This window comes from Felis catus, chromosome C1, assembly GCF_018350175.1.
Source record: "Felis catus isolate Fca126 chromosome C1, F.catus_Fca126_mat1.0, whole genome shotgun sequence".
NCBI classification, from domain to species: Eukaryota; Metazoa; Chordata; class Mammalia; order Carnivora; family Felidae; genus Felis; species Felis catus.
The window spans coordinates 156,082,711-156,102,779 of NC_058375.1; the positions used below are offsets into that span (position 1 = coordinate 156,082,711).

At 36.6% G+C, this 20,069-nt stretch overlaps 1 protein-coding gene across 2 annotated transcripts in view; it reads left to right on the top strand.

Moving 5' to 3' along the window:
• XIRP2 (xin actin binding repeat containing 2) overlaps nt 1–20,069 on the top strand; it is a 693,081-nt gene that overhangs the window by 571,454 nt on the left and 101,558 nt on the right. For both annotated transcript variants that reach the window (XM_045033894.1, XM_045033895.1), the window contains one exon: nt 18,949–19,099. In XM_045033894.1, the coding sequence (XP_044889829.1) occupies nt 18,949–19,099 (151 nt within the window). The remainder of the gene's footprint in view (nt 1–18,948; nt 19,100–20,069) is intronic.

Here is a 20,069-nt window from a genome sequence, read left to right on the forward strand (position 1 = left end):
TCTTCTTTTATTTCTTTCATCAGTGTTTTTGTAGTTTTTAGTATCTAAGTCCTGTATGAGGTTTGTTATATTTATACCTAAATATTTCTTTTTTGTACAGTTATCAATCTTATTCTATTTTTAATTTTATTGTCCAAATGTTCATTGCTAATGTAAAGAAATTCAGTATTTGTGTGTGTGTGTGTGCGCACATCTTATATCCTGTAACATTGCTGAACTCACTTTTTAATTCTAGATAGTTTTTTTGTGGATAACTTGGGATTTTCTATGCAGACATCCATGTCATCTGCAAATAGGAACAGTTTTATTTTTTTCTTTTACTATGTCTATTCTTCTATTTTCTTTATTTTTCTTTTGTACTGGCTATAACTTCCAGTACTATCTTGAGTCAAACTGGTGAGAGTGGGCATCATTGTTTTGTTCACGATTAAGTATCATGTTAGCTCTAGGTTCTTCATGGAGCTTCTTTGGAGATTTTTAATCATGAATTCATCCTTAATTTTGTCAGAAACTTTTCTGCATTAAATAATATGATTATGAATTTTCTTCTATCATCTATTAATATGGCAGATTTCATAGATTGATTTTTAGAATATTGAACCACCCTTGCATCCCTGTAATAAATCCCACTTGTTTGTGATATAAAATTCTTCTATATATGACGAATTCTATTTGTTAATATTTTGTTAAGAATTTTTGTTCCTATATTATGAGTGATGTTGGTCTGTAGTTGTTTTGATTTACTTTGATACTACCTTTTGATATCACTGTGATACTAGCTTCATAAAATGAATTGGGAAATGCCCCGCTCTTTTATTTTCTAGAAGAGATTCTTTATAATTTGTGCTAATTTTTCTGGAAAGATCCACTAGAATTCTCTAGTTAAACTATTTTGTGTTTGGATATTTCTTTGTGTGGGTTAAATTACAAATTCAATTTCCTTAATAGTTACAGGCTTAAGAAAATTATGTATTTCATGTTAGGTGAGTTGGATCTTTCATGAATTTGAAGGAGTTAATCCCTTTAATTTAAACCATCATATTATGTGGGGAAAGATGAACACATAGCATTCCTTTCTTATCCTTCTGATGTCAATAGGGTCAATAGGGACTCACAAATATATAAATGGAACTCATGAAGATGAGATTACCTATGTATTTAGAGAGAAGAGGACTTTGACAGAATGAGAAAGAAATCAGACAGAGTGAGTGGCTAGAGAGATGGGAGGAAAATCAAGAGTGTGGTGTCACAAAAGCCCAGGGAAGGAGATAATTTCAAGAGGAGGAAGGATCCTAGAGTGTTAAGTGAGTTAAAGACTGAGACATGTCTATTGATTTAAACAGCAAAGAGGCTACTGATGAGAATGACACCATGGCAACATCAATGCAATGAATCGGTAGAAGCAGAAGCTGGATTGGGATGCGTGGAGGGGCAAGTGAGAAGTCATGAAAGAAAGGCAGTGGTAGTAGATGATTATTTCAAGGGTTTTTGCAGAGGAAGAAGATAGGGAGCTCCTAAAAGGGAACTAGGAGACAATTTTGTTTTTGTTACTTAATTTTTAACATTCAATAAACATTGGCATCTTGGAACGTTCTTTAAGAAGAATCTAAAAACCAGAAAAAAGCTGTAAGTATTTAAAATATAATTTTGAAACACGTAAAATCAGAACAAAAGAAAATATAAAGTCAGAGATTTTATATAATTTATTAATTAATGAAGGCACCAATGAGATATTAGTACCTTTTCCTGCATCATCTGAGAAGCTAAGATATTTATAAGCATTGTAACAAAAATATATTAGGATAAGATTACTCGGTTAGATATAAAACTTGTTGATGTCAGCAGGCCATAAATCACTGGGGTTATCAGTTCTACCAGCCAGAAATTATTTGCATCTCTGACAAAAATATACACATTAAGGTGTATCTTCTCTAAATCTTGGCCCTTGGATTTTTGGTGAGTAGTAAATATATGAGGTGGATTAAATACATGCCCCAAGACAATCACTATGTGAAATTGCAATGTGCCACCCACTGATTTGGCCTTTTAGATAATTTTTCTGACAAGATACATTAGAAATGCTGGATAACTATCGAGTAAGGTGCCCATGTTAACAAGAGGATAGTGTTCTCACCCTGGCTGCACATTGGAATCTCCTGGAAAAGTTTTAAAAAGTACTTAAACCCTGGCCCCACACTGAAGGATTCTGATTTAGTCTGTGCAGAATGGGGCCCCAGATAAAGCCAGAGATGAGAACAGTGGCAGAAGGTGTGCTAATAGGGGCATAGGTGAGAGAATTAGCCTTAGAGAAAAGGATGATAGCTCTTGCTGTACAGAAAACGAGCAAGGGTAGACTGTAGATGTAAGTTCATAGATTTGGAAGAAAAAATGATGCCTGTTTTATTTCAACTCAGTAAGAAAGCAGATACAATTTCTTTGAAATGGGGCAAAATTTTAATTGGGTTAAATAGGTTCACCTCTCTTTGTTGTTTCCTTATGTGCATGGACAGAAAAAACATGGTTAAAGACCATTTAATGGTCTTTATAGAATATTAGTTGTTAAATTCACTCCATTTAACTTAGCCTCTGAGGTGTTCTCCATTTACAAATGTGATTTCTTTTTTCTTTTTTTTATTTAATGATTTTTTATCTTATTTTAAGTAAGTTCCATGCCCAATGTGGGGCTTGAACTCACAATCCTGAAATTAACAGTCACGTACTCTATAGGTCAATATTAACCAGCCAGGTGCCCCACAAATCTGATTTCTTAGACAAGTGCCAGTTTTGAGAGCAAAAACCCACTGAAAAATGATTGTTTCAACTCTTAATGTGAGACTAAGTAGTCTCCATGGCCTAATTTCTAAATGCACATGACGGATGGTAGTCATAACAATGATTCTTTCTCCTAAGTAAAACCTGTGGTTTTCTGCTGCAGTGTTTGGATTTGAACTCTTTCTCAATTAAGATAATACTCTGAAGTGCTGAAAAACAAGAATAAAATACTGTGAGGATTACCATGATACAAAATGAAGAGGGAGTATATTGGCCCAGTTGCAGAGTTCAGCACTTGAGGACAATGTCATGACTCACCACCGCTGAGAACCATCACACCAGCCTGTAGCTGCTTCTGCCCGACTAGAAGTTCTTGAAAGGCAAGCTCTTGACTGTTCATCTTTGTAAAATCTCAGCATTTGACAAAGTTTTGGCATTTGATAGGTGCTTAATAATACTTGTCAAATGAACAAATGTATGATGGTTATGATGCCCATAATTGCTGCAAAGTCTACAGAAATCATTACAATTCAAAGCACACAAGTTCAGAGTTAAGAAGATTGAAAATTTCTTAATATGGCACATGCTAAAGTTCAGTTTATTTATAGGACGATTTTGTTTCTGCTGCTCTCCCACATTGCTGTAAATGTTAAACATCAGTCTGTCACGCATGCAAAGTGCTGATCTAATTGGCCTATAAGAGAATTCTGTTCCCTTTCAGCATCATAAAGATGTGATATGGATAATCCACTTAGAGCCTCCCCTTCTGTGCTACTATATTTAAAATAGCTTGTTGTGTTGTTCATGGGAATTTAAAAAATGAGTTTCTAAGAAATGAGAAATCATTGAGTGCTAGTGTGCTTTCCACTTTTTACTGAGCCTTTAAACAGCTTTACCTCAAACGCCGTGGGGCTGATTTCCCTTGATATTTTGTGACCATCTGTAGTCCAGTAATGCAGAAATGGGAACTCTCTCAGGAAAAGCTTTAGAAAAGATGAGGTCTTTTCTGTACTTCTTCAGTGCCACTCCATGAACTCTTTCTCTCAGGGGCCATATCTGGCTTCCTAGAGCTCCACATTGTTATTTCTAGCAGAGAGCACAGTCCCCTAGGAGGATAGGACTTCAGAAAGCTTTCTCTGCCATCTGTTCCTCCATGGTGTTGAGTGTTATGTTTCCTAAGAACAGCAAATAACTATTTTAGAGTGTGCAATACCTTCACAAGTCACAAAATTTCTATGCCTTGATTCAGTACAATTCTAACTTTGAATGAGAGCTTCCTCCAAGGCATCTAAGGCATTTTACAGGCATTGTTGTAAGTGATTATTCTCATTATTACTACAGCAGGTAATGATTATCATTGCCCTTGTTTTATAGTAAAGAAAAAAGTTAAAGAGAGTTTATGATGTATGTAAGTTCCCATAGCTCATAAGAGATGAAAGAAGATGGAAACCCATCTTTTTTGATAATTAGAAGACTCTGTCTTCTATAAAACATGGACTGCCAAAAGTTTCACAAGAACATGTATCTCAGGCTCTTAACAAAATCTTAACGTGGCATAATTAGCCCATGAATAGAAATATTTATACCTTATGAGGATCATATTTTTCTTGAATATTCAATTTAGTGTCTAAAAGAGGTTTCACAGCCAGAAATCAAATACACTCCTCAAGAAATCTTTTAAGTGTCTCTTTGAATTTGGAAAATTTAGTTTCCTTCTTAGCATTTCACTGATGACTGTTACAATTTTATATTGAAAAATCTGTGGCGTAGCTACCAGGTGTTGAATGCCTACTCTACAAAATGTCATATTTAGTATCACTCCAAAGTGGGTGATATTATCACAATTTTACAGATGAAGAAATGGAAGCTTATAGAATTGAAGTAATTTTTCAAGTTCACTAAGCTGGAAAGTGGTGAACTTGAGATTTAAACCCAGGTCTGACTGGTTTCCAGCCATTTTCCACTATGTCACCCCAACTCAGCACAATTATGTAAATGTTCTGCCTATTAAGAACTTTCTACTCCTCAGGTATAAACATAACTGATTCACTCTAAGAATTGTTAGATTACCATCCGCACAAATACACATTTTTTCACTTTATTCTTTTGCATATTTTTAGTATGATAATTTGAATATAGAAATTTGTTTTTAACTCATTCATGCAACTCTAGGGAATATCATTGGGTTATCTCACTTTCAAAAAGTTAAGGGGAAATGAAATATCAAATGAATGTAAGAATAGGAAAAGAAAACACTTTGCATGCTAACACCTAAATCTCAAGTGGCACATCAGTTTTAAAATGTGTTAAAGCAGATTAGCTTTAAAAGGTTTAGCCATTAGGGATTTTCCCATTGCCAGTAATATGGTCAATTGAAACTAGTTAGAATATTTTAATAGAAGTTTTCTTTTCATTAGAATTATTTTAAGCCTAGATATCGTCTCCAACTAATAAAGATAATCATAAAATACTTTAGGGCCCTATTTAAGAAAATGGGAGTGAGTAGCGCAAGTTGCAGAGTTTTATTCTTGACTGAGAGGAGACAGAAGGCATTATTTCTGCTTTATATGGAAAATTAACTACCTAAATGTGATGCCAGCATGAAAATAAGAGTACATAGCAGTAAAAATCTGCATCTCATGGGGAATTTGTGTTCAGTTCTCCCCAAGCTTAAAATGACACAGGCTTTTTCTGGCACACAGCAAATCAGATGAACATGGTCTCTGAGGAGGTGAGAAACAAAAGAACATAATGGTGTGCTCCGCCACTCAAAGCTCAAATAGCAACATGTTTTATTTTTGTACATGGGAAACTTCAGTGAACTTGGAAACATAACTCTTTCAGTTTTGCAACATTCTTTCTGTTAGGTCAGGAGCAAATAGCAAAATTATCATGTACATGTCCAGGTTCTAAATGAGATCAGTTAATCTAAAGAAATTAGGGAACATGCACATGAGACTTGAATGAGCATTTCTGCTCTCCGGAGTCTTTCTTCCAAGAATATTAAATAATGATGTATGCATATATGCAGAATATTTTCTTTTAAAAGTTAGGATATATGAGTTATAATTTTGGACCAAACCAAAAATGAGGTATTGAACCAGAACTCCAATTATGATGTCTCTGCGTTTAATATCCTCCACCTAGAAAGTAGGGATAAACGATATCTAACTAACCAGATAGGGCACAAGTCAAGGCTTTGCACCCAGAAGGTGAACATGTGCTGAATTGTTTTAACCCAGCTGCAAATTCTAGAAGCGAGGAGGAACAAGCTCATTTTGCAGAGAAGGTTGAGGGACTACCCACAGTTAAGAGTGACATTGTGTCCAGTCCCAGAAGAAAAGTTTGTGTGACAGTGTTGGCTCGGATGTCCAGGCTTACTGGCCCCTCTGGCATGACGCAGGTACCAGAGAGCATCATTTGAAAGCGCTCATTCTGCCTGTGTGGACACCAGAGGTTCCTGTGACTGAACTCTCCTAAGTCTACAGCCACATAGCTGCCCACAAGCTGTGTTTGTGAGCAAACGGTTCTTTTTTGAATGAATATATCTATCAAATTCTTTGATAATATGGTTAGGATTGATTGGTGCCTATACAATCTACAGACACTAGACAATCTACAGAAACTCAAGAAACTGTCTTTTATTTTGAGAACATTTCCTGGTGCATGGCTTCTCCATCCCTAGCCCCCTTTCCTAAAAGGGAAAGGTGAAAGAGGAGATGTAGCCTTGTTCCTGAGGGCCGTGGTGTCCATTTTAGGACTTCTTTGGAAGAAATGATGGGGGAGGAAATATTTTAGTGACATCTCAGGTTTAAGGATAATATGCCAGAGTGATAAAATTCAGGGTATCTTTGTATCATTCTGGAACAAAAGTTGAGGTGAAGAATAGCCTTAAATGGTAAATCTAGAATTAAATGAAAAGAAATCAAATGTAACATAAAATAAAACATGGAGTGACCCTGATGGTCAATGCTATTTATGCATTTATAGTTTTGTTTTAGGTCTTTAGATAGGAAATTCTATGGGACTTTGTGCCTTAATTTGTGCAAGCTTGTCAAAGGCCAGATAGACCTTGTATTCATTTCACCCGAGGACCTAAAAATCTGTCAACATTTAATAAAGTTGACTAGATTGCAGGCAGAGTCACAGTGGGAACATATTTCAAAAATCCAGCGTTGTAAGACCGTATCTCACTTTGATCGGGAGGTTGTAAAATAGCTAGGAAACCTTTGCCTGCAGCTTTGTCTCAGAACCCAGGACTTGCAAAGCTGGTATCACATGTGAGCCTTAAACCCAATGCAGAGTAAACATGGTGGGATAAACACGCACTCAAAAGTTATGAGTTTGCAACTGCTTTGATTGTGGTTTTGTTAAATTCATCCAAGTCAGGGTGGTACGGAATCAGTAGTGGTTAATAAGGGGTTCAATCTGGCTGAAGAGACACAACCAGTTAAATAAATCTATTGGTTTATTTTCTCACAGTTCTGGCTGCAAGTCCAAGATCAATGTGCCAACATGGTTGGTTTCCTCTGAGGCCTCTCTCCTTGGCCTAGAGATGGCCACTGGCTTGCTACCTTCTCACATGGTCAATCCTCTGTGCATATGCAACTCTGGTATCTCTTTGTGTGTCTAAATTTCCTCTTCTAATGAGGACACCAGTCAGTTTGGATTAGGCCTGCTGAATTGGCCTTGTTTTAACTTAATCACTTCATTAAAGGCCCTGTTTCCAAATCCAGTCACATTCTGAGGTATCTGGTATTAGAGCTTCAATTATAAATTTAGGGAGGGACACACAATTCAGCTACTTACAATTGTAAGTGAAATGAATTAATTAACGGGGCTGGCTATGCTGAGTGCACAGGAGTAGAACAGGAAATTGTAGAACTACTTGGGAAGAAAGTGCCTATAGGAGTGATACGTATAGTGTTGATTTTATGGCCATACAGTCAATAAGGACTGATAAAAGCAATTTGAAAAATCATAAAACTTATTGATGCATTCTCTTACCTGATAGCTTCTATATATTTTTTATTTAATATTTAAACACATCCTGGAAGGAGTAATAGAAATATCATGAGAACTGATGAACCATTTTTTTTAAAAAGGAATTGTTGGGGTGCCTGGGTGCCTTAGTTAGTTGAGCATCTGACTCTTAATTTTGACTTAGGTCATGATCCTAGGGTTGTGAGATCAAGCCCCACATCAGGCTCTGTGCTAAGAGTGGAGCCTGCTTAAGATTCTCTCTCTCTCTCTCTCTCTCTCTCTCTCTCTTTTTCTCTTTCTCTCTCTCTCCCTTTCTCTCTTTCTCTCTCTCTCCCTCTGCCCCTCTCCCCTGCTTGTGCACTCTCTCTCAAACAAAAAAAAAGGGAATTGTTTTATAATACTTTAGAAAAATGCATATTTTATTGCTTATAGACAATAATTTTAGTACTTCCATTATTTCTCTTATGTATCGTGGATTTTTTGTAATTATTTAAAGTTTTAAAAATTATGGCAAAATTAATGTACATTTTAGGGGCTGAGTTCTATCTAGGAATATTTAAAAGTATTGGCAGTAAAGTTTTGGTTTGTTATCCATAGAGTATGAATTTTGTTTTCTCTCTCTACCCAAGGGAGTTAGCCTGTTTTCTTTTTGTATGCCCCTTTCGCTCTATGAGACATGTCGTCACCATCTTTGTACATGTTTAGATTGTATTTTCTTCTGAATGCTTTATGTGACCATAAAATCCAAGTTATTTGAGTCCATTCAACAAACATTTAGTAAGTATCTGCAATGTTCAAGGAGAGCAATGTATTAGATACCATGTGGGCTATAAAGATGAATAAAGCATGTCCTTAATGAGCTAACAGTGTGATGGGAAAACCAAGATGTGTCAGAAATGACTAGCATACAAAGCAGAATGGAAAAAGGCACTAAGGAGACTGCAAATGCTTGAGGAGTTCTGTCATGGGAGGGATTGACTACTTTTAGCTGTGGCATTAGGGGAAAGCTTCCTAAAGAAAGTGGCCCTTGAACCTCATGTGAAGACAGTTGCAGTTTCTATAGAAAAATATGGCAAGTGTGGTCATTGGAGAGTGCTCTTTAGACAAACACATATGAACACAGGAGGAGCAGGAAGTGCAGGGATGATTCAGGAAACACCAGATGCTGTTTGAGAACAGCCACAGAGGGATGGTCCAGCACACCTGTGGGACCTGGTGGAACCATGTTAAAAGGTTCTAAATGCCAAGTTATTGAGAAGTTACTGGGAAATCAGGCAGTCCAGTGACCCAGCTGATAAACCCAACATTAGAATTCTTTATCAACTGTGGTTACAATGATACAAAACCACGTGGTTTCATTTGTCCCTTGTTAGGTGACATGTGCCTGGAGTGTAATCATGTTGATCATTAGGATCTCCCCATCTAATTATTGTTTTTTCCTGTTTCTTTTGCTTCCATTCCTTGGTGCTATGCAAATGTAAAATGTCATGAGATTTTGAAAATTCACCTCAATGTTTCTTAAATGCCCACTCTGTATAAAGCATAATGCTGAGAGATATGAGGAGGAAGAAGACACACTTATAGCTGTTAGGGAGTTTATATTTCACCTGTCATCCAGTTCTAACCCATATTATTTCAGTTTCCAGGACAAACTACAATCAATCAATCAATCAGTCAATCAGTCAGACACTAGGAAGACAGGTTGATGTGGCAATGAAAAATATCAACTTAGAGTCAGGCCAGCATCTGAGACCTAGGTTTATCATTTCCTACTGTGTGGCGTTGGGCAAGTCACTAAGCCCTCTAACCTTATAGAGGTTTATAGTGTCTTCACTATAAAGTAGAGGTACTTCCTCATGGCATTGTTAGAAGTATTAAATTAAAAGGATGTGTGTAAAGCAGAGCACTTGCCACAAAGTAACATTCAAGAAATGCTAGGCTTTATGATTTCTTCAAGGAATATTTTTTTCTCCAGTTTTCTTATGTCTGAGTAGAAAACTAAGGGCCAGAGAGGCTGAAAAATAGGATATACAGTGTGTGAGGATAATATTTTCTGGAAATATATATATCAAACCACTCCCAAAATTTGGTGACCTCGTAGAATCTATTTTATTTCTCCTGTTTGTGTGAGTTGACTTGACTCAACTGGGCAGTTCTTACTGGGAACCTTTCGTGAAGTTTCCATCTAATGTGGGCTAGGGCCATAGTTACCTGCAGGCTCTACAGTAATGAACAGCCAAGATGGCTTACTCATGCTACAGGTAGTTGATGCTCCTTTGACCCGGGAAATCAGTTGGGGCTATAGAATGGAGCACCCATAAATGATCTCTCCATGTGGTTTGAGCTTTTCAAAACATAGTCATGATTTCTGAAAGGGAGCAGTCCAAGAGACTTGGCTGAAAGCTGGTGCAGGGATTCTTTATTTGCATATCTGCATGTGTTGCCCCCTCTCCCCTCCCCTCCCCTCCCCTCCCCTCTCCTCTCCTCTCCTCATCTCATCTCATCTCATCTCATCTCATCTCATCTCATCTCATCCCATCCCATCCCATCCCATCCCATCCCATCCCATCTCATCCCATTCTCCATGGCTTTTACTCCATGGTAGTCTGTTGTAAGCATACCTGCTGTATTCACTGGGGAAAGTCACCACAAGGACCATCATGACTCAAAGAAGTAGAGAAATAGACTACTTCTTGACAAGAGAGTGGAAAGTGACTTTGCACATGAGCATGTGGGTGAGGATTACTCTTGTTGCTTTACAGCAATCCCTGTAAAAGTACTATAAAACTAGGGTAGACAGTAGTTGTCTTCATTTTTCTGACAAGGAATCTGAGGTTCAGGATGTTAAGAGATGGCCAAGGTAACTTTATTATTAAATGGAAGAGCTTCACATTGAACTCTGCCCTTCTGAATCCAAAATTTGGTCTTATGAGAAAACTACCCTTTGCTTTTCCTCACATAACTCATCATGAGCTTTCTTCAGAGATGAGAAAGACAATTAAGGCTCAAAGCAGTGATCTCCTTTCCACTCCCTACACATCTCCATATTACCCTCACCTTCTGTGCCCTTGTCCATCCCCTCCTATGAGCCTGAGCTTCATCATCTTTAAAATGGGTATAATAGGACCTTTTCATAGAGTTGAAATGATGATTACATGCATGAAATATATGCAAAGTGCTTAAAACAGTGCCTAATATGTAATGAGTGTCCAATACTCTCTAGCTGTTGTTATTTTGCCATTATTATTATTATTATTATTATTATTATTATTCAAATTCTTCAGGATTAAGATAGGAATTTATGTCATTGTCTCTGTTCATTATCAGTCTTTCCTAAACCAACTACCTTATATAGTTTTCTTTCTATGGTAATTGAAGGACATCTAGGTAATTGCCCAAACCAGAGAATATTTTTCATTGGTTATTTTTCTCTAAACACTCTGCTGTACTTGAAATGTCCTACATCCATGACATTAATGGCTTTTACTTTTCCTTGAAGAGTATACATATGTAGTTGTACAGATTGTAAGCTACTCAGGGTCACACATCTAAAGGAAAGAGGTGCGTATCAAAAATAAGGTACAGTGGCATATCTATTAGAACAGTTCCCCAGCAGGTGGCAGTAACATATTCCTGTCTAACAAAATCAGTATAGTGTGACAATTTTCTGACGAAGTAAAGTGTCTTGAGGAAGAGACATCTCTTTACTAATTCACACAGAGGCACCATGTGGGCTAGGAGTGGCCCTGCTTCTCTGACTGTTCCTCACCCATTGTCTCCTCAGATGTTCTTCCTTTGCCTGTCCCTTCAGTGCCACTGAGCTTCTTTTCTCAGCTATCTGCACTTATTTTACATACTTTAATTGGACAATATAATAGACTCCTACTATTGCAACTATCACCTTCTTGCTAATGAGTCCTAAATCTTTCATTCCAGCACAGACCTCTCTTTTGAAAAATATAACTTCCTCCTGGGTATCTTCATCTGGATGTCTCATGTAAAACTCATATTTAACATGTCAAAAACTTCATTCACTACCAGACCTTCAACAATGAAACCCTGGCATCATTTTTAAACTGAGATAACTCTGTTGTTCTTTATCAATATTTCTGTGGAAAAATTCAGTTTCACTTTCTGTGGGAAATGTATATTGGGAGGAACAGAGGACTATATGTTTGTGAGATGCTCCCTGTGGCTTCCATCCAGAGTAGTATTACCTCCAAACTGAGGGTGTGGTGTGTTTGATGTCCCAGATCCCTCCTAGATCACCTTGCTCCTTGTGATGAGTCCAGAAGGGAGCCTGAAATTAGCCTTTGCCTCTGGGAGGCACTGATTGGTTTGGGGAAGAGATTCATCTTATTTTATTAACTTCATAGAGCCATCAAATTAGAATATTTGTGAGTTATGCTGGAGTTCTTCCACTCCTCCTACAAATTAGTGTATCCTAAAAATTACTAATTTTATGCCCACATACGTTTTTACTGTGCTTTCTCTCTCTCTACGCCCTTTATCAATATTCTATTGTAGGCTTGTTCTGTCAGTTGGAAATTTTAATAAACTCCTTACTACATTCACTCTGTACGATGTTGCCATCTTATCTCATTAGTATATATTGTTCATATAGCTGACAAATATATCCATCTAAAGTATAAATCTAATCTTGTCATCACTTTCAAGGTTTCCTGTTACCTAGAGGATGGAGTTCAACTCCAGCCCATGATTCAACTCTGATTCAGGAAGCTTTGTCTGACCATACCCTCCAGAAATCTTCTTTCTTTATGTCCAGGATGCCTATGTTTCCTTATTATTAGACACTCATTTGTGTACTGTATGGCTCAATTGGTGTATCTTTCTCTACCACCAGATGATGAGCCTTTTGAGGACCCAACCTGCACCTTAATTTGTATTCACAGTACCCAGAACAGTGGTTGAGACATATTCAGTGTTAAAAATATTTTGAATGAATGAAAGATTAGTATAGAATGAAATGGCTGAAAGAGCTTAATAGAGGAGGCTTCACTGAGTTGGCTTATGAAGCAAAGGATGTGTTTAGTACAAAGAGTGGGGAAGTAAAGTCTTCAAGGAAAGGAGCTGGGAAGAAGGGAATATAACACTCAAAAGGCATGAGTGAACAAGAAGATTGTTTATTCATGAATTGTTCAAGCCATGATTGGGGTCCTTTTCTCTCAATACAGCAGAATTCATTATGAGATCTCTTTTCCTATATCTTGTATTTTGGCAATTACCCTTTATTTCTGCCCTTCTCTTTATTTCGGCTTAAAACTTCCTATGTTTGCCTATTTCAACATTTTTATTTCTCTAAAGACAAGAACCCACTGAGTCTGGGAATTTACATGAGTTAGCTCAGCATTTTAAATAAAGGCAAGTCCAAACATTTTCATTTTATTAATCCATGCTCATCATTTACTCCCCCCTCCTCTTCAATGACCTCTTCACTCATGGATCCATACTAAGAGAAAAAAATATATAAGGTAAGGCAAACCACTTTCTTTTGAAATACCTGGTAGGATGTTCTGAACACTTTAGATGATCCTACATAGCTCCATGATCTCTTGTGAAGTAAACGTTAGCTTGTGAGTAAAGGTTGGCATTTTCAAATTCTCTAATTATAAAAAATATATAGATCTTCTAAGATTATAATTACACATTATATTAAAGAAAGTAGTGTACATAAATAACAAAGAAGAATAATCTCATTTTCTTTTAAGCTTGAGTTTTCCGTATTTCCCTGGTTCCAAAGTGTCTTAAAGCTAGAAAAGATTATAGACTTTGAGAGATTTTATTGGTTTAGATATTATTGAAGACAGAGATTCCATCAGTGCTTCTGGCATTCCTTCTCCACAGTCAGCAATCTCCTCTGTACCCTCAAATTCTTCTTCAAAATTCTTCTTCTTGCCTTAAAAGAAACATGGCTATCCTCGGAAAACACCACTATCCCTGAATCCTCCTCATGTAAATTGAGGCCATTGTCCTTTCTAACCATTTCTTTCCCATTCTCCGGTTAAAAACTCAGCTGATTTGAGACTCAGGCCAGTCAGGTGTTCTCCCTTTTCCCCCTTCATCACTGTTACTTGTTAAACTTCAGTTAAGTTTCACTTGTTTACCAGAAGAGTGGACACATAGTCTTTTTCTGCCATTATCCTGAGACACCATCATAGCCTCTCAGTTTTTAGGTTCTCTCCTATTTCCTGATTTTCTCCTCTACCCTCTCTGCTTCCATTTCAGTGGTCACAGTAATTGCAATTGTTCTACTTCTCAAATCACTAAAACAAACATCTCACTCTCCTCTCTTTCCAGTTTGCTTTGCCAAGTATTCACAGTATAAGCAATCTTTAAATTCACCAAGATTCTAGTCTATTGATCCTTTATCTGTCTTCCAATCCACACACTTTACTTTCTTCCCTTTTAATCCATCTTACATTCCCTGGTGTATCATTCCCAGTCATTCTCTGAATTGTCTTAACAGTAACCTACATTGTCTTGTTTCTGCCCTCCCATATGCCCCTTAGCCTACCCTGCAACACACATTTTATTTTTTCCCCACAAAACCTGTACCTGGCTGAAGTCAGTTCTCTACTTTCTCATTGCCGGAAGTAGAACTGTGGAGGATTTTCAAACAAAGTCACTCCACAGGTCTATAGGTAGCCCTGTAACTTTTGCATCACCAACCCCAAATGGATTCCCAGTGCTGCATTAAACCGTGGCCATCTCTGCTCATCTCACTTCCCCATTCCCCACAGCAATGAAATTAAACTTTCTTAATTCCTTTCAAGTACCCCTCCCACTTTCCTCAGTTCTTACATCTTATCAGACTGGAATGTACTTATCTTGAAGCTGCCAAGCATACAGCTTGTCAATATCTATATTAATGTCACCTTCCTTCACCTCAGTGACAACAGGAATGCCTTATGTTCTCTATCTTTGGGTTATGTTTCTATCTATGCTTTGTGTTCCATCTTCTTTCCCCTCTTAGGAATTTTACATCATTATTTTTCTGTCTCTCTTCTGTAAAGCCAACCTCTCCATCTCACTAAATCCTTCCAGTTGGCTTTTCAGCATATGCAGTCTCTCCCTTTGAAACTAAACTACACAAAATATGTCTTTGAAGTTATTGCTCTATTTCTTGCCTCCACTTTAACACTAAATTATTCAAGAAGTTATGTGCACTCACTGTCTCCCAGTCAATTCCTCACCACTACAATCTGCCTTCCAACCTTTTCACTTCCACCAAAACCATTTTGCTCAACAGTTTATATCCATGTTGTTAAACTCAAAGGACATATTTAAGTCCTTACCTAATTTATACTCAGTAAGAGTTCAATATTGTTACAGATATCCTTTCCTTCTGATTTTTTTTCTTTCTTCTTGTCTGCTTCTGCTCCTCTACCGCAAAATTAAGTGTCAGAACTTTTCAGAGCTTGGTTCTGGATTTGTTTCTTATCACAATTGAAGCAAGTTTATTCACATCCATTGTTTGTGTTTCAATTACCACTAAAAGACAGGTGACTCACAACTTGCTTGTTCAGTTAAGACTTCTCCTCTAAGCTTCAAGGCTACTTATCCAGATGACTTTTGGACATGTAGATGCCCAAATCACGATCTGTCTTTTATCCCAACCCAGCCTTTCGGGTGCTCTGACATTGTTTAATGGTACTGCAATCCCTTTCATGTATTTGTCAGAAGGAAAAATTAAATATTCGCGCTCTCTCTCTCTCTCTCTCTTTCTCTCGCCTTAGATTCAGTCCATTACCTGACTTGTCAGTTTTGCATCAGGGCCTTAAACTTAGTTCACTCCTTTCTATTTCCATCACCACTCTGACCAGGATGGGCACTGCTTGCTTACAACACTATTATAGGCTTCTCACTGATTTTCCCATGTATAGTTTGACCTTCCTTCAGTCTAGCCTACTCTAGAACAGTGTGCTCTCAACCAGGGGTGACTTTGCTCTCTGCACAAGATTTGGCAATATCTGAACACACTTTTGATTGTCATGAGTATGGGGGGCAGTGCTATTAGCATCTAGTGGGTAGAAACAAGGAATGCTGTTAAACATCCTACAATGCATAGAATAGGCCCCCATAACAAAGAATTATTTGGTTCAAAATATCAATGATGCCAGTGTTGAGAAAAACTGCTCCAGAGGTAGATTGAGATTTTCACACTGCAGGCTTGATTATGTCATGTGTGCATATGCACACACGTATACACATACATATACTTACACACTTGTGTAAAATTTTTCAGTAATTCCCTATTTGACTAAGACCACAATAGTTAATATGGCCCTCCAGATACTTCATATTCTAGCCTCTACCTACCCCTACAAGTCATCCAGCATCTTGTTCTCTTTCAGGAACCATGCTTCAGCCCCATTTCTATCCACTGAACTACCTCCCAATGTAGAGCATTTGCATATGTTGTTCTCTCCACCTGAAAAGTTCTTCATTCAATTAAGCCCCATTTCTCCTTCAAATATCAGCTGAAGATCTTTTCTCCAGGGGAGTTTTGTAAGACCTTGCTCAGTAGTTTGGTTCCCCCATTTGAGGCACTCAACGTTTATATGTCTTTCTTTTCTGACCTGTGTGTAGTTGCATATTTACATTGATTTATGTGCTGTATTACTCTTTGTCTCCCTCACTAGGCTCGAAGCTACAATGTTAGATATTTAGTGACTAAACTCTTTTCATAACATATGAGAAAACTTAGATACATCAAGTAACAAGAACAAGGCCACACAGCTTAATAAACAGTGAAGGGGAGGCTTAAATATAAGTTTTCCATCATTAACTGCTACATATTTTAACTCTAAAAGGATGTTTTTTTTTGTATTTGTTTAAGCCTGTAGATTTTTACTCAAAGTAAATCCTTTGTGGAAACAGTGCATAAAACAGATTAAAAGAGATTAAAGCAGATCACTGCTGTGATTAGAGACAGCTCAATTCAACCTCGTCTAAGAAGATCTTTTATGTCCCTACACAGACCCCTCCTTACCACTTGACATAAGGAACTTATTCTAAGGAACTTGCCACAGAATCACTTGGATTTGAAGGTCGAAGCTTAGGAACAGGTCTACTGCATTCATGTGTTGACTGGCTCTGGTGTCTTTTACCACCTCAGTATATGATGCACCCTTGGTGTTTGTGAATTTGAAGTTGAGAATACCAATATAGCAGAAGTTAGTGTCATCACTGGCTGAGATATTTGCTTCAACCACTTCATCAAATTATATATTTCTGTATGAAACAGAAAGGTGATCTTTTCATGTCATCAATCGAGTCCATGGACTATATTTAGCATTCCATCTTTGGTCAAAACAAAAATTTTCTGAACAGGAGTCACTACTTTTAGGCATCTTCATTTTCTCTTTATTTATCTTATTTTTGCTAATGCTAGGAGTTGGGTTAAATGGCTAAAACAAAAGCAGATGGATACTGTAACCATTTCTTAGCAATCACTTTACATGACAGCAGGAGAGGATACCAGAATGAACTAGGTGAGGACTCTGCATGTTCACTAGCTAAGCTTAGAGCTCATACTCATGCCATGCATGTCTGCAATTGTGTTTCAACAGCATAAACATCACTACAGTTATGAACCTTTGGGTTTTTTATAATAGTTGAAAGCACAAATGTTAAGGGCAATGCCCTGAAATAAAGGAAACTCCTTTTTCCCTGTTTTTCTCCTGTGAATGTTTTTAGTTCCAGTTTAGGTTCACAGTAATGAAGATAGTATGCATCATATATTTGGGAGGTATTTGAAGATGAGATGATTAAATGCATACCACTATTGTCTAATTATACATTGATATATATATTTGATTTGATAATATATATGTAAGTGGGTATGAAAATGAAAAAACATAAGCATGCTAAGAGGTTCTTTCCAAAACCCTTGCCTTTTCATTCATATCATAGACAGAGAAAATGTATCTACTCTAAGAAATGTTCTAGAGTTTTTAGCTGTTTCTCAAACTTATTCTTTCAGTGTATTTTAAAAGTAAAAAAATTGAAGAGCAATTCAGCACATCATTATTTGAATTGCTGCTGTTTAGAAAATATAACTTCAGGGGCACCTGGGTGGCTCAGTCAGTTAAGCATCTGACATCAGCTCAGGTCATGATCTCGCAGTCCGGTCCGTTGAGTTCAAGCCCCTCATTGGGCTCTGTGCTGACAGCTCAGAACCTAGAGCCTGCTTCTGATTCTGTCTCCCACTCTCTCTGCCCCTCCCCAACTCACATTGTCTCATTCACTCTCAAAAAATGAATAAATGTTAAAATTTAAAAAGAAATATATAACTTCATATACAAAAATATAAAACTTATGAGTAGATATTGAGACAATTTTCAGTATATTACTTGATTTTTTAATATATATATATGTGTATATATATATATGTGTGTGTGTATATATATATATATATATATATATATATATATATATACTTTTGCTTCTTGAGCTGTCTTAGATCATTTATTAGCTTTTTTACCATTTTTTATGCAAAATGGTCTGATTGACTTGGTTTTATATTATATTACTTAATCCATAAAATAAGGAACACTAGCTTCCTGTATTTGAAATACACTTTATCCTTTTTCCTTTGTGAAATGTTTCTCTCTTTGATGTTAAATTACTATCTCAAAGAAGTAATTTCACAATCTTTATGAATTGCCAAACTGTACTTACTATATGGTGGCTAAATGGGTTGGTAATTTGGGAGCTCTGTAATTACTAAGATTATCATTACAGGGTGAGCATGACATTAAAAAGAACTCATTTCCTTCTGTCTTAAGCATATAATGTCAATATTTTGCTATTTTTTTTGAAGTCCCTCATGGACATTTCTCATGTCTTAGGAAGTTGCATCTATTAACATATATTACATTGTATTGTGACCCTTATTTCCACTTTCTGTCTTTTATGAGAGAAAAAAAAAGCCACATGAAAGGAAAGCTAATTCAGAAGTGGAACTAGTGGCAGGAAAGTAAACTATGTGTCAGATATATGTTTGCAGTTCTTGGCTAAGTTATCAAAATTTTACCCGGAGCATATTAGAAAACATCACTCATAGGAACACCCCCTCCTCTCTCATCATTGCCTTCTAAACCCCCTGAAAACCACATCTGTTTCCCACTGATAGCTTTTAACATGTATCCCTTTAATGTCTTCTAACAGGAAGTGGAAATTGAGAGAAGTTTTTCACCAAAATTTAAGAGTCACCCTGGGAGCCAGTCCGATGATTCTGTGAATGATTCAGACAAGAAAGGCGAGGAAACATCTTTTGACAAGATGTCACCTGAAAGTAGTCACAGCCACATCTTGGAAGGTTAGCACAATATTTTGATGTGATTACTTGGGATCATATATTGTACAATGTAAGTGTTAATAAGAATATATAAAAGCTTCGTTTTAAAAATTAATAAGAAAAAAATGAGAGAATATAGCTCAAGAAACACAATTTAGGAAAAATGGTAGTATAATTAAATGCTTCTATCTCTATTTGCTTTAATTTTTAAAACTAAATAGATTTAATTGATTTTAAACCAGTACAAAAAGCATTTTCAGTATTAGGCTCTTTGAACAATGCATTTGACCATCATCTGACTTCTCCTTTTATGAAAGAAAGGAAACATATTTGTGTCTCTGTCTGTGGGATAATAAAAGGATAAAATATAAGTTACTGTCAGTGGCAAAATTAAAGAAAAATAAAAATGCCTTCAGCATCTCTTTTTTCAGGCAATTAAACTAAATGTGCTTAATGAATTTGGAATACAAAGTGACATGAGAGTGTCATAATTTAGGAGAAAACCTCATAAATTTGATTAATGTTTTACAAATGTCATTAAAAAGTTAATAGCTCATATGTTAGAAATTGCACTATTAATATAATTTTCAACTATGACAGAAGTGCAAAGTATAAATAATTTATTGGAAAATACAGATACCATTTATCATTTCTGATTAGTAACATTCTGGATTTTTCCATTTTAGCCAAGTAATGCATATTATACTATTTGTGATATTTGTTAAAGATCATGATTAGTATAGCTTTTAGAATGTCATTTCACGTGTGTGTGTGTGTGTGTGTGTGTGTGTGTGCATACACATATGTATATACATAACTGTCAAGTTTCCAGTCAACATCAGCAGTGTGGAATATAATAGGCAGTTCACAATTTGGGAAAGCCAATAATGCTCTCCTTTAAAACCTTGCTATTAGGATGCCTGGGTGGCAGTCAGTTAAGTGTCCTACTCTTGATTTCAGCTCAGGTCATGATCTCACTGTACGTGAGATT